Raw genomic sequence first — 21,064 nt, 5'->3', positions numbered from 1 at the left:
GCGAAACGCTTTCTGATTTACTGATACCTATTACTGTGTGGCATCCAATCAATTTACAACGGAGTGGTACATGCTATTCTGCTAGGTAGCTTCGACTCGAGCAAAACCCCAAGTCTCCTTCTTTAACCCCCATTTATCACACAAGGCCCCAAGCCATTCATTCACAGTAGTGGTAAGTTTGTTGGCCGTGTCCACTTTCAGGTCCGATCCACTATTGATCTGTTTTCGATAAGCTTGTAGAAGGCTGTTCAAATCCCATGATGGTAGACGATACCACTCATGCGTGCCCCGACAAGTCAGCTGTTCAAGACCTTTCGAAGAGCACAGGTTTCCATGACAATCTTCACAAAACCTCGCTGAGAAACAGAATTGACAAGCATATAAATCAGAACCAAAGCCATACATGTCACCGCAGATGGCACACCTCCAGTGAAAGTCCTTCTCAAAGATTGCATTCATGCTTTCAAGTACAGCCAAAGCTCTGCCCCAAGAAATTGGCTCCGAAGAAACTTCTTTAGCGATCAAAGTTGCATCTTTCAGTAATGTCTTGATTATGGCTTCGTTGTCGTCGTCTTTCCCCTTGTCACAATACGCCTTGTAGATTGCAAGAATCCTGGTACCCGCCTCGTCTTCCATTTCGTCTTCCGAGCTCAGGAGTGTGCATAAGATATCTCGATCAAGGTACTTATACGGAAGGAGCTCATAGGCCATCAGAGCATCATTTTTTTCTCCACAGTGCGTTAGAATGGAAGCAAGGCTGCTATATGCTATCCAGTCGTTTGCGGGATCATCATCAGCGAAGATGTTGAATGCGGTAATCACATCTGACTTGAAGATATCCCGTGCACGGCTTTGATCTCCTTTTCGTGTATAGTGAGCAGCTAGATAGCACTTTGCCTTTGTCAGTCCGTTTGTTCCATTCAGGGCTTGAAGTCTGATAATCTCCTCGATCTTCATCACATGATATGAAACATCCTTCTCTGGATGAAGGTGCATTTTGTCGAAATGATACATGCTTAGAAGCTCACCCGCCTGTGTGAGAAGAGTTCTGAAAACCTTCTCTCCGTCTTTGTCGCTGTTCAACTTAGCGAGAGACCAACAATCTTCCCAACAAGACATCGCCCTTGAAACACTATTTTCATCGTCACAAAGGGATTCTGCGATACCCTTTTGGAGCTGAAGAATAGCAAGGTGATCAAAGCGTTCTTTCGAGCGAGCCTTTGCGATTGCCAAGTCCATGCACGTTGTAAGTACTCGCTGGAGATCTGGTCTACTGGACACAACTGAGATGAGGGAATTGAAAAGATTGTTGTCGTCAAGGTTGTTCTTTCGTTCCTCAATGATCATTTCCAGAACGCTAAGGAGTTGATCCGGGTGATCATCATCCTTCAAGCCGGCAATTTCAATGAGAATAGAAGCTGCGTCCTTCCACTCCGCTTTCAAGATGTGGTATTTCAAGATGGCGTATTGGACGTCTATGCTTTTCGGATCAAGGGTCTTTGCTTGCTGGTAGTAACTAAGCTCGTCCTCCTCAGACAACTTCCCGGCACTGAGAAGCGCGTCATGAAGTGCATCCTCATCAAAGCTTTCATTTGATGCTCTTGCCTCCAGCATCATTTTAATTGCCTATGTTGTTGTCAGATATTTTCTCCGCTAGACTAGAACCAAGTCAGAATTGATAGAGATTACCTGTATATACTCTTCGAGGGCCTCTGCATCAAGGGTCAATTCTCGATATGTGTCGCCGAGCCGCATGTGGCAGATGCTATTGTATTGGGTCATACTCAGAAGCTCTCTGCAACATTCTCCAGCCTTCTTTATCAATGCTACAGGTATCTCATCAGGGTCATCATCATTCATATAATCCAAAATATCCTGATTTTGCGCGAAATCACTCGGCTGCGGATCATCCTCTGAAATCTGCAAAGCATAGTCAGTTGGGGGAACATGAGAAGGCTTGAGGCAACAGAAATACCATTATAAGTGTGTCGGAGATAGTACAAAAGACACCAACAGCATCCCAGTCTCTCTTCGTCAACCATTCGCTGGCAATAATTTTCATCAAAGGAGCGAGTAAGTTTCTTGTTCGATTTGGGCCTTTCTTGACAGAATCAAGCCAATCCCGCTCTGCTCGTCGAAGCTTGCTAGTGGCCTCGGGGTCTCCCAGCCAGTCCCAGAATACTTTTAAATCATCTTTGTTTTGTATCCATGAGATAGGTTGTTTGCTATCCCAGTGCTCTGTGAGGAATTCTGGGCTATAGAAGAGATCGAAAATTCCCTGTGCAATCTCTTGTTTCTCTGCCGCACTTAGCTCTGTTTCCTCTGCTATGCCGAGCTCGATTGCATCGTCGGTACTGATTTCACTCATGTTGTCCGTTTCAAGCTCGGTGCTATCTTCAATTTTGATATGCTGCTCTTGAGAGTCTGCTTCGGTAGACAGCTCGGCAGTTTGACTTGCAGATTCTGCATCAGTTCCAGCGATCTCGGGCTTGGAATCATTTCCGTGATATAAGAACCTCAAGATGTCTATAAGCCCATCCAGCAATGTGTTGTCCAAAATATCTGTCTTTTCGTTCGGAGGATTGAAAAGCAATGAAAATGTGGCTTTCAGCATAATCATATATGAATCTGTCTTATTGATTTGGATTTTAGCCTTTTCTAATCTGGAGACCAAATTAAATTCATCCATGACAGCGAAACGATTTAACTCCCAGAAGAAACGTTGGACGGTCTCCTTGTTCGCATTTGCGATACTGATCGTGGCGCTGATGGTTTTCTCATTGGATATTTGCTTCTTTCGTTCTTTGGTGACCACACAGCCTCTGATGTAATGCTTCAATATGATGTCTTTGTCTTGTTTGACCTCGAAAATCTTCGAATACTCTTCTTCAATTCGGTCACTCAGTGGTTGAACGGGTATTGGTCGCTGGCGCAGGTGCAGAATGGCTTGGAGTTGCTCCACATCATAGTAGTAAGGCCCAAAATGAACCCAAAGCAGAAGTTCGTTAAGCTCATCGACCAAATCAGGCTGGAGAGATATCCACAGAGACCTCAAATCATCTTTAACAACGTCTTTCGGACTCTTTCGCTTCTCATCCAAGGCTGTGATGATAGCCTCCTTGGTCGCTTTCGATGCTACCTTGTCCTTGATCATTGCTATATCATGCTGGGCTTTGATGAATGATCCTTCAGCCCGGCTGACAAGACGTTTCTTCACGTCGATCCAAATTTGGAAGAGACCTGCTCTCTCAATCTCTCTTTTTGCGTATTTCTCAATGTTTATCGTGTTATGTTCCTTGACGTTAATCCAAGTTCCGGGCAGCTCATCTGTGCCTGTACTCAAAAGTTTCGCCTGAAGCAGTCGCCCGGACACTATAATGCGAGTCCTTCCACCTTTGTCCGCGGCGATTTTCCTAAAAATCTTAGTGAGCTCCTGAAAATCGTTTTGGGGTAAGTTGTCAACAGCATCCAGGAGCAAGAAATGGATATTTGTTTGTGTCGGAACCCCAAGCCTGAGGTCATCCCAAAGCTGACGACATTTCGCTTCCTGGATATATTTGCTGTTTTTGGCGGGAGCCTTGAAACTATCGGCAATGCATTTTGCATAAGCGGAATCTTTTGCTGCTAACTGTCTGCAGAGAGATTTAAGTGCTGTTATTGCAGGTTTCACATCCTCTCCAGTCTTTCCAGTCGCTATTGGGAAAGAGTGATAAGTTACCAAGGTGCCTCCGCCGTCTTGGAATTGTTTGTCGCTTAAATGATGGAAAATAACCGACGACATGACTGATTTCCCACATCCAGGATCGCCATTCAGAACAAGCAAGGGGCTTGTTTCAGCATCTCCATCTCTCCAATCAATGAAATCTTTTCGTTGTATTAACCAATGACCACTGTCTTGCACAGAATTTTCCCAGAGATTCTCACAAAGATCTATTGAGTTCGAGATCTGAGCGTCATCTACTCCAAGGGCTTTCTTGATCTTCTCAAGATGATATTTTTCCGTCTGTGCCAATTGGCGTCCCTGTTCAGCAGCGATCAAATCTCCAATTTGCTCCCAGATATCCTCTACATATTGTCGGAGCGTCTCGCTAAGTAAGCTAAGTTGCTGAAGGTAATGACGATTCTCAATAGCCAATCCAAGGGTTACAGCACCTTGAATATCACGCTGACTCGAAATTAAGTCACTGAGGTTTTGTAGCTCGGCTGTGGTGTCATCGTCAAATAGAGCTGCTTTGCCCCTTTCATGCCATCGATGACTTTTGCTTTTGTTATAGTTGGTACATTTGGCACATAGCATTACAAAGCAGCTCATGACCCTGTGGATCGTGAGGACTAGCTGTTCATCGATTTTTTCGATCCTTTCGATCTTCTCATAGATCTTGAACTGTGATAGAACGGGCTCAATCTTCAGGAAAATATCCTCAATGACAGAGTCGTAACCTGCAACTCTCTGCACTGTATCCAGCAGCAAAGACAATGCATTGAAGCAAAGCTCAGAAGGTGGGAAAGCCTTTAAAGAGTCTCTGTTAGGCCACTAGTGTATTCATACGATTTTATGGTGGTAGTACCTACCAGTGAGGCACCCTGGGATGCTACTCCACCCAGGAGTTGTACAAACTTGAGAATCTTCAGCCCAGCCACCTTTGCTTTCTTTCCACGAGTATTCTGGGCGAACTGGTTGTTCTCGATCGTTCGGCGAAGTGTCTTTAGTGAGCGCTCGGTTGTTGGCTCGAGCCTCTCCTCAGTACATCTCTCAAACTCCTCCTTCACATGTTCCCAGATTTCTGCAATTGTTTTAGGTGTCGGGTCTTCTTCTTGGTTGTATTCCATTTTGGCAGTTATGATAATTATGATATGATAAAGATTGGAATGCAAAATTCGAATTTGAGGGGCTTCAGCTTATGCCCAGTTGGTGTGCAGCGTGCTGACCGTGCGGGGTTCCTATATTTAAGCTGAGGCTGATTTGTATTGACTACCTAGATAGATGGTTTTTAGCTGGCAAAAATTACATTGTTTTCTCATAAGCCGTTCCACGGTCATCTTGGAACTTTGGACTGTTTGAAGGCAAGCTACCCATCTGTACAAACCTTTACTTGGGCAAACCTGGGAGTTGACCGAGTTCCTTTGCAAGGGATCAGGTTATGTAACCTAATTTCTTGTTCCCAAATTCTTTTGAACATGTACTCAAAATATAAAAGTTGGCAGAATTTCTCTTCCGGAATATTATTTGAAGGTGTATTGAAAACCTAAGAACCCATTTTAATCAATACGTACTGAATAACAAACATAGTGAATCAAGTGTCTAAGGTTGGTCTTTACATCAAAAGAGGGCATCTTAAGAGTCTCAAGACATGATTTCAACTTATTATCCGGCTTCATTTCATCCAGACTAAGGTTGCCGGGGTTAATTGGTGGAGATGATAGTATCAGAGGAGAAGGAGCTACAGATGAGGTGATAAAGGGATAGCCTTGGTCATCTTCGTATTCTACGTCGTACAGTAGAAAGACTAAAGAGTAAGATTATCGTAATAAATACAAAATATTTAGTACTTTCTTATATAGATCAAAGCCAACCAGAGCTATTTATTATTGGAAAGCATTACTGTTTTATAAAAGCGGTCAGAGATTTAAGCCCGTCATAGCTGTATATTATACTCCACCATGGTATACGCTAAAACGACACTCCTCAGCCTTGTTTTGCTTGTTCTGGGCTTAACAATATGAACCACTTACCACCAATGTATTATTATGTAGGGGTATTACTGTAGTCTTAATAGTAATGCAACTTCGCAGTACTTCTTAGTTCTTACCTAGTTACTCAATGATCTAATATCGTATTTGAATCGCGCATTTAATTATAGACCTAGGCTACAGCATTGACTCACACTGACTAATCCCATTTTGGTAACTAGTCATTAGTTAACCTATTAAATCAAATTTTGGTTGATAACATCTTATCTAATACGATCTTACAACTAAAAAAATACCTCCAAGGCACTCAACCTCAATTTATTCTTGCAAATTTGTATCCCGAGGACATGGGAATACGCAACAGACCAGCTAAAGAAGTCGATTTGCATGTTGACGGCCAGTGCTCCTATTGAACCCCGAAATTCCAAGGAGCGCAGTCGCTTTTAAGTAGGGACAATATAATTAAAGCACGCCGCCCAACCTTGAAGTGAAATTGATTATCAATTCAGTACGGAGTACATCCATAGAGGATCAGAGTAAAAACCTGAAAGATGGTCTTCGGTGGAAAACCAAGTACTGGATGTCACTTGTGTCGCAAGCGGAAGATCAAGGTACGGAATTATCTGCAGTGATCCATTTCGATACTAAATAGCTCCTAGTGCGATGAAGGTCGACCCGAGTGTAAAAATTGTGCTATACATGGCAAACCATGTCCTGGGTATCGAGTTGAATCAGTCTTTCGAAATGAGACCAAAAAGGTCGAACGCCAGGTCAAAACTCAATGGGCCGTGCAGCCCCAAGCCATGGACCGATATTATCCTTTAACACTGCATTCCATTGCGGATTCTACATGGGAAGAACGTGCACTTTGTTTTTTTTTCGATCAGTATACGATCGACCCAGGTGTAGAGGAGGGTATGGGCAACTTTGAATATTTGCCCAGAATGTATGTACATGTCGGCAATATCAAGGAACCACCGGCCTCGGGTCTTATATCGGCGGTCAATGCCACGGCGCTCATGACTTTCGCTAATGCCGTACATGCACCTTCGCTGATGGTCCAGGCACGTAAGAGCTACGGGAAAGCTTTACGGTCCCTTCAGTTGGCAGTATCCTCGCCTACCCAGGCAGCCCAGGACGAGACGTTCGCTTCGGTTATTTTATTATCTCTTTACGAGGATATTACAAGCGATCGCAATAATTTACTGAGCTCTCATACGGCTGGCTTTGACTTCCTGATGAAGGTCCGAGGCGAAAATCAATTAGATGACCAGCAGGGCCGAGCTATGTTCAGCTTCGCCTACATACAAACCGTACGGCTCCTTCATTTATTCCTTTTTTTAAGGATCCGATGCTAACAACTAGCTGTTTAGTATGTTGAAATTCTTATGCTAGGAGATAAGCCTCGACATGATATTGATTGGATTCAAGGGTTATTGGACAAGAACAATCCCGTTGAATCTTTAATGATCGCTACATGCAGTGTTAGCCAACTCTTTAGAGATATGCAGTCTGCAACCAGCCCGCCCCATGAAAAGACCATCAGGTCCTGGATTGCTACAAGTCATGAGTGCGATTTTGAGCTCTTACAATGGCCACTACACATACATGAAAACTGGTTGCCTTTAAATGTGTATTCTGATAACGGCGAATTCCTCATCACATATAAATGTATCGCGAAGGCCATAGTCTGGAACTACTACCGCGCCGTCCGCATCATGGTTCAGCATGTTCTGCTCGATCTGGGCCGATCCCTCACATCCATCATTCAAAAGAGTGGAAGGCCCTCAGACCCATGTGTGGCAAAGATTGAGGAGTCAGATCCCAATGCCATCATCCAAGAATTGACCACAGATGTTTGCCAAACTCTTCCATTTGCCCTTGCCGATGTTGACATCCTTGGTCGCCCTACCAAGCCTGGAGTCGGCAGATCTATTCGTTCTGGTCAAGGGTACGGGCTGCTCTGGCCCCTTTGGTATATTCTATCCAACGGCATGCCGACACCAGAGCAAATAGCGCAAATCCAATCTACCCTTTATAGAATTGGATCCACGCTCGGTATTAATCTGGCACTGACTTTGGCGCGCGAGACTGAGCCCTTGTCTTCCAATCACAAATCCAAATCCAGAGATGTTTGAAGAGATGTTGTTCTACGGAGTAAGGTGCATAGCATGGGATCTGTCAGATCTGATTAATGATGTGAGCATTTTGGAGGGAACATGTTGAAACACGGTAGATATTCTACTTTTCTACTTTCTTGGTTTTTATACAAAATCCGGAGTTTACGGCATTGGCGTACCGTGACGTCATACATGGATCTACTCCAGTGAGTCGCAAGATTTTGATGTAATCAGGACTTTTCAGATAATTGTAGATGACCATTGATGGATATTTGTAATTATATTGATAGCTATATTTTGATATCAGTACATATCAACTGTTCCTAGGCTCGATGTCCAAGGGTGCATATAATTCAGTGTGATTGACGGATCGTGCAGTGATAAGCCAGCCCCATTTGTGTCTAATGCCGGTCTAGCCGCTACCGTCCTTGATAGCTGAAGGATAAGTAGTTCGCTCTGACGCCATTCAGCATATCATATTTCTTCTTTCACTCTGCTTCGTTCCTCCATTCCTCAATCTCCCCTCTTCGGTTTGTCTTTCATCTTTTATCTTTTTTGCTTGTATTTCCTCTTTAGCAGCCATGTCTCAATCTTTACAAGAACGGACTCTTCCTTTTGGAAAGATCGAACCTAACTCGACCAAATATTTCCTCAGTTGCGCACTCGGCGGAGTCATCGGTATTGCCTCTCTTTTGTTATTTTACGAAATTCTCAGTTGCTAACCAATTCGTCTTTACTATAGCTTGTGGTAGGCGAAATCTGATGTATATATACATATCGGCTGCGGGAAATGTAATTGACAGCTCTTCCTATAGGACCGACTCATACTGCTGTAACACCGCTTGATCTGGTAAAATGCCGTCGCCAGGTTGATCCCAAGATCTATACCTCAAACGTCCAAGCATGGCGCTCAATTATTGCCAAGGAGGGTGTAAAGGGCATCTTCTTCGGTTGGTCGCCCACCTTCCTTGGCTACTCTTTCCAGGGTGCCGGCAAGTATGGTCTATACGAGTACTTCAAGTACCTATACGGAAACCAGCTGTTCCCACAAGGCAATCAAACTCTCGTCTTCCTAGGAGCCAGTGCCTCAGCTGAATTTTTCGCCGATATGGCTCTGTGTCCAATGGAGGCGATCAAGGTTCGCATGCAGACAACTCTTCCTCCCTTTGCCAACAACCTCCGTCAAGGCTGGAGTCGCGTCGTGGCTAAGGAAGGTCTCGGTGGTCTATATAAGGGTCTTTACCCGCTGTGGGCCCGCCAGATCCCTTACACTATGACTAAGTTTGCCACCTTCGAGGAGACTGTCAAGCAGATTTACAAGATTATTGGTAAGCCCAAAGAGGAGTTGAGCCAGATCTCTCAGACTGGAGTCAGTTTCCTTGGTGGATACATTGCTGGTATCTTCTGTGCCATTGTCAGCCACCCTGCCGATGTTATGGTGAGCAAACTGAATGCTGATCGTAAAGGTAAGTTTATGTCCTTTTTAAACAATACCAAGGGTCCGATACTGACTTGTCTTGCCAACAGCTGGTGAAGGTGCTTTAACTGCTACCTCGAGAATCTATGGTAAAATTGGGTTCTCTGGTTTGTGGAATGGCCTACCTGTCCGAATTCTAATGCTTGGAACACTTACTGGATTCCAATGGCTCATGTAAGTTGAAATTGTTGTCTTATTATATTTGTGCTGTGCTGACCTTGTGAAACTTGCAGCTATGATTCTTTCAAGGTGTTCTTGGGTCTTCCCACCACTGGTGGACATTAAATTGATTTTGATTGATATAGCAGATATTTTGTTGTGGATAGTTTAATCGCAAAGATACAACCTTGCATACTTACAACATATCCATGGATGTAGCTTAATTTCACAGCCTACAGGTCTGAAAAGAGGTACAGTCAACTGGTCTCCAGGTGTTTATTTTCTTATACCTACCCATGTATGCTGTAGAATATGGTTGACAAGAATGCCATCAGGTATCTGTACATAGATCCATACCTCTATATTAATCAATTCCATAATCAACCATTTACTACGAATTAACTATACGGATCCACTTTTACTAATAGTCACCGCCCTGTTTATGGCGGCAGAAACAATGGATAGGCTCGAGCTAGAACCTCCTTCCAACAGCATCCACCTTGACTTAAAAAGGCCACGCGCTTTTTGAACGCCAAGTCAAAACAAGTAATTCTTCCCTTCTACTTATCCCACCTCCAAACCTCTCGATCTCTCTTTCTTCTCTTCCACTATCGCAGATTATTACCATTTTTCATTGAACCAAACAACCTCGTTTACTTACTCGATCATATAAGAGCATCCTACCAGACCCTTTGTTCCTCTTTTCTGTACACCAAAATCATCAGACTCGATAAAACACATCTGCATAATGGACCCCCCAGTCCCACCCCCTTCAGGCCCTTCTGCAAACCCTCCTAGCGTCGAAATTGCCTACAAGCGCAAATGTATCGAACTGAAGAAACGTCTGAATGAAATCGAGACTGAAAATGAAGTTATGCGCACTCGGAACCGTCGCGGTCACCAGTACATCCAGAAAATGCGCCTCGAGTCCTGTCTGTTGCTTGAACGACTCGCCAAAGTGACTGGCATGACTGAGGAAGCGGAAGCTGGTAACCCAAGTCCAGAATTTTGTGCCCGCGCCGCTGCCTTGATGTCCAATGCTGCTTCTGTCAATGGCCTCGGTAGTGCTGCTCGTGCTGGAAACGGAGTACACCTCGATGATGAGTCTGAGGGTAGCTCCGTGGAACAGCCTCCCACTGTAGGTTCATCTCCCGAAGATGATGATGCGGCGGTGATTGAGACTACGACCACGACCTCTAAGCATCCTACCAAATGGATACACTACAAGGTTCATGTGTCATATCGCAAAAATATTTCCCCCCACATTTTTTTAGTGTTGATCTTTTTGCTAACTTGTTATAATCTAGCCCGAGGAACGACCCCTTCGCGTTAAGCGCTCTCGCAAGTCCAATGCGAACGCCGATGGCGAGGATGATAACCCCGGCCACGAAAATTCGGCTGAGCACGCCGACGGAGATGCCGGCCCAGCCCTTCCCCGTCTTGCTCCTGCTCCGACTCAGCAGGATCTCTCCTCCTCTTTCCGAGTCCAGGGCGGTAGCAATGGTACCGTCAACGATGGCGAGAGTACTCCTGCTGCAGCTAGCTCGCACAGCCACGAGAACCGCGAAGCTCAATTGGAACTTGTACACCCTGATTCGGGAGCTACCCAGTCGGATGTGGGTGTCCGCGACCTAAAAATGGAAGATGTCTAAAAGTCTTCGATATTGCTTTTTCCTTTCATTCTTATCCCAATAGTCTCTTTATCCTGATATCCTTTCTTCCTGAATTTTTTTTTTTCCCTGGTGTCTTTTTATCCTCACATCTTTTTCATATGTCCTAGCCGTGCCTAGGATATTTCTCTTTCCCAATTTCGAAAGGGCTGATACTACTACTACGCCGATGGACATGGACATGCATACCCGAGAACCAAACTAAAAGATGAAAGGTCTCCGATGTTGGTCAATTGCTTGTTTTTTTTTTTTTTTTTTTTATCTTGATGTCTTTTTTGACATCTCTTGTCTCTGGTCGCGTCTGATTGTATTTTACTCTTTCGCATCTGCTTTAGGTGCAATGTGTTTTATGCAGCGGACATGGCTTGCTTTATCCGTGGACTATGTCGATATGGGCTTACAGCTGCCCAGATGATACGGGCAATCAAAGACTTCGAACTTGAACTATGTGCTCAGAACTTGTCAATGGTACTTACGTACACAGAGAAAATATGGCATGAGAATGAATGAATATGGATGCTTTGATAAAATATGCAATCAAGAAATAGGCCGTACATTTAGAGGCTAGACGCCATAACCCCGATTCTGTATTTTGAAATAAGCAGACAGACAAACTCCAATACAAATCCATAACGCGGCCGAAAATTTATCTTGGTATTGGATGCCCTCTTCAGTAGAGTGAGAACAAGATGTAGCAGACTTTGGGGTAGATTGATTGAGAAGGATTGGTGCTGTCGAGATTGACGTCGTAATGAATATGATGTAGGGATGAAAAGAGTCGGGCAATTATTGACATCTGAAGAATTGGCGACGAGATAGAGCAATATCAGATGGTAGAATGTTGTGGCATGATGTTTTTGAGGACTTAGTCCACGCCGGCGTAAATGTCAACAAGAATGTTGATACATGCAACAACGATCTCGGCCGCAACCAAGGCGATGACTAAAAAGGTTAGAATCACTGAAAAAAAAAAAAAAAAAAAGCAGCTTAGTACTTACCAATCCATTCGAGATATTCGCCATGGCGATGTGTAAGCTGGTCCTTTAACACAGCAAGAAGATCGGCAATAACATCCAATCGATCAGTGAGCAAATTAACACGCTGGTCCATCTCCAGGTAGTTTCGGACAGCCTGGTAGACAGGCTCCAGTTGGGGCTCTGCCCAAAACAGTTCCGGACTATCAAGAACGGATCCTTGCAGATGGATGTTGATCCGTAAGATGAACAACTCTCCAATTTGCATATTGATCTCCTTGCGCGTAAGGTTGACGGTACCAGTATCGGCAATCTGCGTAGGCAACGGTGCCGTATTGGCGATGGTTGTGGACAACAGGTCCTCAAATAGAGAAGTCTTGACTGATTGCGAAATAGCATGCGAGATGGCTAGCTTGGTCATGTGGTTTCGTGGATCGCGAAGAGAGATAAAATCGTTGTAAATTCTTGCCTGGTATTCGCGCGCATAGTAAAAGTTGAAATTCTCGACCTGTGTATCATCCTGACTCAAAATTGAGGTAGCGAATTTCGACACATCAGACAGGAAGCGCGATTCTTGAGCAGGAGTCATGCCCCAGATGACGACTGTACCATAGTCGAACAGGAAGACTTCCGGGGTGTGGATCGTAATGTCGATTTCGAATGTCTCTTCAGACTGAGGAGTAATGGCTGGGTGATCAGTGCTGGAATCTCCAGCGCGCCCAGCTTCCTCATGGAAATCGATCAAATCTTCTCGTCGGGATGTTGTCTTATCTTCGACCTCCACTGCGCTGTCCGAGTAACGGCGCTCGCTGTTCCTTCCATAATAACCATTGCCTGTTGCAGAAAGGTGAATCCTGATGTCATTCTGCTTTTCTTCAAATTGATAATCAAATGGAGAATAGACACATTCATCATAAAGCTTGGGATTTGCGCCGCGGGTTTTGGATCTAGATTTAAGGAATTTGATCACGCCCTCTAGCCTGTAGGAATTGGCTGTGCAGTATGCAGTAACCCGAGGAATACGGTCGCGGTCAGCCTTTCCCAGTCGTGCGGCATGGCTTCGAGCAGCAGGCTCTTTGATACGAGTGATCTGTGAGTAGACCTCACGAGGAAAATCGGTATCTGATTCCTCATCTTCTGCGGTCACCGGATCTGGTAGCAGCTTCAACTTCTGAGCCTTTTTTGTGGTACGCTGCGGTCCAATCTTAGAAGCGACCGGCGTTGGGTTCGGAGGAGCGGAGGGAGCGCCGTGGCTGTTGCGGCGACGCAATTTGCTATTCAATGCAGAGAGCATAGGCTGACTGGCTGGTCGGGGACTTGTACCATGTGCATTGAGGTTATGAGCTGGGGGAGAGCCGGTTGTCAGTGGGCCAATAGTGGAATCCGAGGCAGTGCCACCATATATACTAATAGTCGTCAGTGGGTTAAATGACACTGATCGCGAATTCCGATTGGACCGTGGGGATGTATTGTGCTGCGTTGGCAGCAATGGAGATTCTTCTGCGGAAGCCATGGTCAAATCTGAGCCAGGCGATTCCTGGGGAGAATCAAAGCGAAGATGAGAAAATCCGTGACTTCAGAGGTTCTTGGAAGGTTGGAGCTTTGCACGTGCGAGCTCCACCTTATTAATCCTTATCAGTGACTTTGCGACCACTATACACTCACGCCGCATCCGCTCAAAATAGAGAGTATATATCTCTCTATCGCCGCCACTAATGAAGGATGGTCAGGTTCTCTTGATCTATCTCTCATCTTTTCCTCCTCTATTTCCATCTCAGCCTCCTTCTCTTCCTCCTGATCCTGTTGTTGTGGCTCATAACCATATCCTTTGTTATACTCTTTTATCCACTTCTTCTCTTTCACCGCATCTTCTTTAGCTTTCCTAGTTGTGATTGCGCGACTTGAATCACATACACGTAACATACTAGTATCCTGAAGTCCTTTAAGCTGTCGTTTAGTTTTTGGGCGGCGGAGTGGTTCTTGAGCAACCCTGATATGCTTAACTGTATCTTTACATAATTGAAGCTCTTCCTGGAGTAATCAGGAGTGATAGCAGAGACGTGTAAGCCTCCTCTGTAGCTTCGGTGTAAGAAGATCTATATGCGTAAGTAGCTTCTCCTGGCTCTTCTAAAGCGTTTTCGTGGGGTTTGGAAGAGTATCTTCGATACTAGACGATGACGGTGGCAGAGATGGTGTCGGGTCTTTAGGGAGTTTAGTAAGACCACCTTCGGTAACAGTTAACTATAAGGTCATGATCCTGCTGATTAGGGAGCTTACTTAAGACCTTATTACTATCTACAGGATACCACACTCTTTAAAAGAGTCTCGAATGATTCGTGGGTTAAAGGTCTTCTCGTATAGGGTGAATTACCGTTATAAACTCAGCCTTCATTATAGGCTCGCCAGCCCAATAAGAGATATCATTATTAAGTCCTCGAAAGTGCTGTTGATAACTTAAATCGCTTTCCATCAAGTGGCTGGCAGAGATGCGTCGAATATGGTAGAAAACAAAAAGGTATAATCTTATAGTCTTCACATTTTTATAGGAATTCAAGTGTAAATCAAAGATAAGGACACTTTTCCCTACTATAGAGTCAGTAAGAGTGGTATACCTTTCTTTTGTGTAACTATATATCACGTGCTGATACGAAGTAGTCTGATAAGAGTTAAATATCGGTCACATTTCACTGTCACAATTTCATCGAGTATTTAGAGGGGCTTTTGGCCAAGATGATGATTGATCCATTTGAAGTGCGAATGCGCTTCACCTTGCAGCTTCAACACCTTAGTGCTTCTGTCACTTCATCTCAAAAAGCTGCCCATTATGCCCTTCGATTCCGCGACCTGGATGAGGATCTTCATTCATGCATTCTTGAGCAACTGGAGAAGGTATGATGCCTTCATTTTGTTGAATCTATGTTCAACTCTACGCTTAACACAGTAATAATTCTTTAATTTACAGAATAATTTGAATACCAGAGCCAACATTATGTCCTTCATTGAAGTCCTCTGCGACCTGGCCACTAAAGAAAAACACCCCTCCTACACTCGAATGATTCAACGCGATATTCTCAGAATTGTTGATGCAGTTGTCCCACCTGACGGGACCGGGGCAGCTAATGTCAAGCATGCTCGTCGTATCCTGATCAGCCTTAAGACGAAGGGAATTCTCAGTTCTGAGACTGTTACCGAGATCGATGCAGCTCTCAAGGATCGAGACACTCATCCCACTCATCTTGACCTAGAACAAGAAGAAGGCCTGGGAGACAGTAACCTCTCAAAGTCAGGCTCAAACAAGGCTGTCCGCCTCGACAAACGCCAAATTGAGCAGCGCATCGAAGAAGACCGTGAGCGGAATAAACGTCTACGAGAAAGTATGTGGACTGTCGCTGGTGGTGATGATGAAGAATTCCAAAAACTTTGGGATGAAGCGGTTCCGTTTGTGGAAGATGACTATATCAGAATGAAAGAGGAGGCCGATGCATGTGAGGCAGCTAGAGCTTATGGTGAGGCCTACATGAAGACTCAGCGCTTTCTGTGGACTGATGGAGAAGGGGCCGCTGTGTGCGAGTCAGCCCCACCTCACTGGATGAAATCCTACCACATGCAGAAACCCCAACCCGATGGAGAGCAGACCGCAGCGCAAGCGAATGCAGCCCGCGTGACCTGGATGGAGAGCAGCAAGGGAGGAGAAAATTGACGGTGACGGAGACGATATCTTATGATTTTCACTGATTTTGTGCGCTCAAATTGTCGGCGCTGATTCTTCAACATTTGTGGTGTTATGAGGTCTCCAAAGAAATGATTCATGAAACGGAATGGGTGGTTTTGGTGTTTGGGCTGAAAGGTTTTAGTTGGTATATACCTAGATATGTTGACCTCCAATGTTCCGGAGTTCATTACAGTTCGAGTCTTCAGTGGGCTTGTGCTTACTGACCTTACTAGAGCCAAAAATAAAACGAGAATAATTTCTTGCCTTCTAAGATAGTTTGAACCCGTATTTCCAAGGTTAACTACCGAGATGTCTAAGTATTTAGGTATTAGAGACTACTATATGACGTATCGAGACCGGGAATATTCCTAGGTAAAACCTTCCTTGGAAGCGGTTTGACAGCCACAGTCACGATGGCCTAGATGCGGAGAAAAAAAGCATACAGTAGTACTATTTAGGTAGCCATGAAGGTAGTCTCGGGTAAACTTCACTCTTGTGAGTTGCTCTTCGAGTTGAAGTCAGACATGAAGAGCCGTAGCTAGATAAGTAAAAATTGTTATCGTGCCAAGACTTATACGGGTGGAGTCCCGCCCGGGTTATCTTATCACCGAGTGATTTTTTTTGGCTCTGTGACATCCAACACAGCAAACTTTCCTCCGCATATTGGACCAATTTTGACAATTATACTCTCTATGTTCTCAAACATAGTCACTGCCGCCAAGGGACTCTTCACACGTGAAGAGTCTCAAGAAAATCTGGAAAATTCTGCTGGCTCAAACATGGCGACTGCCAGACACGAAGCTGCGGAGCAGGCCCCCGATGTGCCGAAGACGAATGATACTGCCAATCAAGGGAAGCGTAAGGCGCAGCCAGCCAAAGCTGAAAAGATTAGTACCCAAAAGAGCAAGCGACAAAAAAAAAATAGCATAGAAGCTGCAGATGACGAGGACAAACCAGCATCCAATAGCAAGCTTATTCGTTTTGGAAGTGAAGAGCCTGCAGTACCAACTACTCAGCCTGAAGTTACACCTGCTGTGATAGTCGATTCCGATGACTCAGAAGATGACAGCGATGATGATGCGCCTGAGATGATTAACAACGCTTCTGAGCTCCTCAAGATGAAGGAGCAGGCCAAAAAACAAGAAAATATTAAGAAATTGTACGTGAGATTTCTTTCCTGACCCAGTATTGGCTTAAACTTTGTATTTTTTTTTTAACATCGGATGCAGAGAGGAACAATTGATGAAGGAAAAACGAAGAAAGCTGGATGAGCGCCGCAAACTTCAAGCGAAGTCAACGAAGAAGGATGTTCCTGTTATCAGCGATGACCTCCTCTCTGTCAGCACCGCCACTCTGCAAGGATCATCCACACAAGAGACACGAAGACGGGCTCTCCCTGCACTGCTTCCCGATGACATTTTGAACGCCGAACCGGCTGCCCGCCCCCTCACACCCCCAGTAGACGATCCTTTTGCTACCTCGAAAAAGTCGACCAAGCTGCTTTTCCTTGAAAAGTCGGATAAAGCACCCAAGGATGTGCAAGTTGGTGATGTTACTATTCGTGTACTTGATGCATCATCCAAAAAGCAAAATTCGAAGCCGGTCTTGGCCCCCAAGGCTTCCAAGTCAGGAAAGAATGTGAAGGATACATGGCTTAAGGGACAGCGAAGTACGGGACATGTGAACGGACTACGAAGAACAGCAGGTGGTACTTCTGGATTTGTACGCCGGTGAAATATGTTATCAGTCTATCATTTGACATTATGCATATTAGCGAAAATTTACTTGTCCAAATTCAGTAATGCTTTAGAGTGTTGATTGTATTGCTATATTGGTTACCATAGTAGCCATTATGTAAGATAAAATAAAAAGAAAAGTAAAAATACTTCAAAAACTTGGAGTAAGCTACCTGCCTACCCTAAGGTCATGGATTAGCTCATGAGATTCAAGATATCGACAGGCGGTAGTAGACTCAAACCAACTGTATACCTACACTTTCACTCTCACTCTCACCAGGGCACTATCCTCAGTGAGACCTCTAAGGCTTAGGAGTGTCGGATATTTCGATTTGAATCAGACGTGCTGCTTTAGGTTGTATCTTAAAGTTGAAAAAATAGAGTAGAAAAAATAGAGTACATAAGTATGTATCCACAGAAGAGTCCCGTATCTTGGAAGGTTAAGGCCTTATTTATGCTTCAAATCCAAGGCTGTAAGTAGCAAGAATCATAAAAGACTCTTGCAATAGATGTCAAGAGAAAGTGAAATGACAGAAAATGTACAAGTGAAGATGCTAGAAAGAAAAAGAAATCATCTGGAGCAGGTCATAGCGAGTCCCGCCCCAATGAGCTATTAAGACTGCTTGTTTCGTCATCATGGAGTAGGCCGATCTCTTCAACCCCACCTTCATCATGGAAGTTGTGGCCTCGGAGGGCCTCTTGTCGACTGAACTCAACACCATTAAGCACCGTCCATACATCTTTCTTAGTCAGTAAACCCTGCAGAATTCCTTTGTTGGAGAAAAGGACGTAGCGCAGGCCTAGTCGCTGGAACATTCGCAGCACAATCAAGAAACTAATGTTACTATTAAGCGTTATAGGGGTTTGATCCATCCAAGGTCGGAGGTCTAAGGTCTCAACAGGGTCTGCAAAGGGTTGGTGGATAAAAAAGGCCTGGGTGACATCGGATAGATTGCGATTTGCCGATGTTGAAGTCTTCAAAGCAAAGGAGAGCTCCTTGCGTGTAATATAACCAAGAAGGGTGGGAGTGGAAGGCTCCGTAATGACAGGGAATCCGCGGTATCTGGTATTTGCAAGAAGCCCGCGAAGTGAGCCAATCGTATTTCCAGTGGCTGTGATAACAGAGATATCGTCGAATGTAGTCATGACTCGACGAGCGAAGACATCTGGTGGATTGGAATCATCTCGGTGATCCAGGAAGGGATATTCGTTGAGTTGAATCCACGATTCATAGATGCCGCGCTTTCCAAATATATCACCGCACCATTTTGACAACATGACGGCAATCATGATTGGAATGACATATGTTAGGGCTCCGGTTAACTCAAACATGATAACAACAATTGAAACAGTCATTCGAGTTGCGCCACCCAGCGCGGAAGCTGCACCGATGATCGCATATAAGCCAGGGGTTACACACGGAATATCAGGTGAACATTTGCTGAAGAGGAAGGCATTTGGATAGGTCTCTTGCCACATGCGCATAAGCATTCCCAAAGCACGACCATAGAGTGCACCAATGGCGACTGAAGGAAGTATGATTCCAGCTGGGATTTCAAGTCCAAAGGTGATGGAAGCGAGGAAAAAGGCCAGGACAGCGCCGACGGCGAGAAGAGCAATTACGCCGAGAGATGCAGCACCACTAGTACAAAGACCAAAGCGATCGTACGTATCGCTGCTGCACTCCGCGAATAGTGCCTGAACAAGCTCTGTATTTTGAGCTCTCATGAAGTGATTAGGGAAATTGATCAAAGCTGTGACAAGAGCCACGACAGCTACCTCTGCAACTGGCCGCGCAAAGTTCCTAGTACGCCGCCACTTAGCAATTTTGATATTTAGACGGATTAGAAAAGCCCCGAAGAGTCCGCCCATAATGCCGAGAATTACGAATGGAATGACCTCAAAACGGTGCCATCCTCGAGTGTAGGTAACTTGATACAGCACGATTTTCCCCGTGCGAAACGGGTTCAGAGCTTGAAGGGTGACAGCTGCCACCATGGCACATACAAAGCTTTGCCACATCGTTTTGTCTGGAAAATAGTATGATAGTTGCTAGATAATGTCAGTAACTATTGAATTAAACATGTATTGTCGGCACCTACCTCCAAACTAAAGAGCACACCTCCGATGGGGGCACCGAAGGCTACAGAGATGCCTGCAGCGGCAGCTGCAGAAAGAACCTCGCGTTTGCGCGCTAGATTATTAGTCTTGAGATGAAAAAGTCAATGGTAGGGTTACACACCTTCATTTCCATTCAAACCAGGAAAAGGCTTCATCAAGATATTGGCACAACAGCATGAAACATGCACCAGTGGACCTTCCTTTCCTAGCCATAGACCGGACGCGACTGCTAGACACTAGTAACTTTATCAGTGTGAAAAAACTAGGTAATGGCCGGTTAGACATACCAATCCAAGCGACTTGATGCTTAGAGTCCAAGGTCCCATTAAATGCCGAATGACAGTGCCTCCAAGCACGGTTTTAATCTCGGGAATTCCACTGTGTTTTGCATAGATGGCGAAATTCCGCACCAGAACACAGGCAATCGAGGCAAATAGTACCGAAAAGACGATGTAAAACAGAAAATCGATTGTGTATTTCCCCCCATGAGAAGGCACACCAAGAGCATTCCCCCAAGTAGTCCAATCCATACATTTGGAATAATCTAATTATCGAAAGCAAATCGTTAGGATCTGAATGCACTTGAAAATAACTTGTGTTAGACTTACCATTAAGACCCCAGCAGCAGAAACTGCGATTGAGATAGAATTTGCCTCCATTGCCAGTTTTGCAGTAGCCGGTTTTAATATCCCCAAGCCAATCAGTTGCGATATCTATGAACGCAGCAATTATGCCGACAGAAATTCCTGTTCCAATCAAGACAATCCATATATTGCTACCCTCAAGAAAGCGACGGATGTATCCCGTAATACTTTGGCCGCTTGAGTATAGTAGACGCTTCCGTTGCCGCTCTCTGGTATATTCGTAGATCCAATCAATGGCTGTGAAGTCGTCGTATCCCACGCGTCGGCCAGGGCCCTCTATGTACCAGTCTAGAGGTGCGCCATCTTTAGAGCTATTTGGATCTGCGTTTAATCCAACGGGATTGTAAGCATCAAGTGGGGAGGTATCTCCAGTATGTCCAGGAGAGTCTGAGAATCCGAGTCTCGAAGTCGAACCGCTGGCGGTATTCGAGAAGATATTTGATAGACTGAATCGCGATTTTGGCTTTGGCTTTGGCTTAAATGAGATTCTGTCAAAAACACAGTCAGATACATAATCGAGGATTCTAGTCTAGGGATACCTACGGTTGGTGCAGCCCTTCGGCGTCGCGAAGACGTTCCTGGGGTTGTAAGAGATCCGATTCATACAAGTGTGCTGCTGCTCCAGGCTGGCTATCGCTGGTCTCACCCTGATCTGTTATTGACATTTTGAACCATTAATACCTGCACAAACAGCATTCTCCAGCGCCAGAGAGATAGTGTCTTTATCGCAATTGGATCGGAACTGCATTGAACTGCATAG

At 44.8% G+C, this 21,064-nt stretch overlaps 8 protein-coding genes across 8 annotated transcripts; 5 read left to right on the top strand and 3 right to left on the bottom strand.

The window, feature by feature from the left end:
• Positions 1-81: 81 nt before the first annotated feature.
• On the bottom strand, positions 82-4,830 carry N7495_000416 (uncharacterized protein; the record flags this gene model as incomplete). Its single annotated transcript, XM_057203086.1, has 4 exons — positions 82-1,626; positions 1,690-1,920; positions 1,976-4,510; positions 4,573-4,830. 4 exons carry the CDS (start codon positions 4,828-4,830, stop codon positions 82-84), a joined length of 4,569 nt encoding a protein of 1,522 aa, XP_057067159.1.
• A 1,412-nt stretch (positions 4,831-6,242) lies between these two features.
• N7495_000415 (putative C6 transcription factor) lies at positions 6,243-7,829 on the top strand (the record flags this gene model as incomplete). The annotated part of the gene is made up of 3 exons (XM_057203085.1): positions 6,243-6,302; positions 6,351-7,004; positions 7,065-7,829. The coding sequence occupies 3 exons, from the start codon at positions 6,243-6,245 to the stop codon at positions 7,827-7,829; spliced, it is 1,479 nt and encodes a 492-aa protein (XP_057067158.1).
• Positions 7,830-8,392: 563 nt separating this feature from the next.
• On the top strand, positions 8,393-9,573 carry N7495_000414 (putative mitochondrial phosphate transporter Pic2; the record flags this gene model as incomplete). Its single annotated transcript, XM_057203084.1, has 4 exons — positions 8,393-8,525; positions 8,615-9,277; positions 9,339-9,462; positions 9,522-9,573. The coding sequence occupies 4 exons, from the start codon at positions 8,393-8,395 to the stop codon at positions 9,571-9,573; spliced, it is 972 nt and encodes a 323-aa protein (XP_057067157.1).
• Positions 9,574-10,195: 622 nt separating this feature from the next.
• On the top strand, positions 10,196-11,099 carry N7495_000413 (uncharacterized protein; the record flags this gene model as incomplete). The annotated part of the gene is made up of 2 exons (XM_057203083.1): positions 10,196-10,675; positions 10,755-11,099. The coding sequence occupies 2 exons, from the start codon at positions 10,196-10,198 to the stop codon at positions 11,097-11,099; spliced, it is 825 nt and encodes a 274-aa protein (XP_057067156.1).
• An 883-nt stretch (positions 11,100-11,982) lies between these two features.
• N7495_000412 (YagE family protein) lies at positions 11,983-13,604 on the bottom strand (the record flags this gene model as incomplete). The annotated part of the gene is made up of 2 exons (XM_057203082.1): positions 11,983-12,059; positions 12,116-13,604. The coding sequence occupies 2 exons, from the start codon at positions 13,602-13,604 to the stop codon at positions 11,983-11,985; spliced, it is 1,566 nt and encodes a 521-aa protein (XP_057067155.1).
• Positions 13,605-14,821: 1,217 nt separating this feature from the next.
• On the top strand, positions 14,822-15,791 carry N7495_000411 (CTD kinase subunit gamma; the record flags this gene model as incomplete). Its single annotated transcript, XM_057203081.1, has 2 exons — positions 14,822-14,980; positions 15,054-15,791. The coding sequence occupies 2 exons, from the start codon at positions 14,822-14,824 to the stop codon at positions 15,789-15,791; spliced, it is 897 nt and encodes a 298-aa protein (XP_057067154.1).
• Positions 15,792-16,495: 704 nt separating this feature from the next.
• N7495_000410 (uncharacterized protein) lies at positions 16,496-17,537 on the top strand (the record flags this gene model as incomplete). Its single annotated transcript, XM_057203080.1, has 2 exons — positions 16,496-16,962; positions 17,033-17,537. The coding sequence occupies 2 exons, from the start codon at positions 16,496-16,498 to the stop codon at positions 17,535-17,537; spliced, it is 972 nt and encodes a 323-aa protein (XP_057067153.1).
• Positions 17,538-18,124: 587 nt separating this feature from the next.
• On the bottom strand, positions 18,125-20,969 carry N7495_000409 (chloride channel protein; the record flags this gene model as incomplete). The annotated part of the gene is made up of 6 exons (XM_057203079.1): positions 18,125-19,591; positions 19,642-19,733; positions 19,782-19,896; positions 19,948-20,204; positions 20,269-20,792; positions 20,848-20,969. 6 exons carry the CDS (start codon positions 20,967-20,969, stop codon positions 18,125-18,127), a joined length of 2,577 nt encoding a protein of 858 aa, XP_057067152.1.
• Between the last annotated feature and the right edge of the window lie 95 nt (positions 20,970-21,064).

Source organism: Penicillium taxi (assembly GCF_028828555.1).
Source record: "Penicillium taxi strain IBT 34144 chromosome Unknown utg000001l_segment0_segment0, whole genome shotgun sequence".
In the NCBI taxonomy this organism is placed as follows: domain Eukaryota; kingdom Fungi; phylum Ascomycota; class Eurotiomycetes; order Eurotiales; family Aspergillaceae; genus Penicillium; species Penicillium taxi.
Note: the sequence above shows the minus strand (reverse complement) of the source record. Positions and strands in the feature narration are given on the sequence as shown.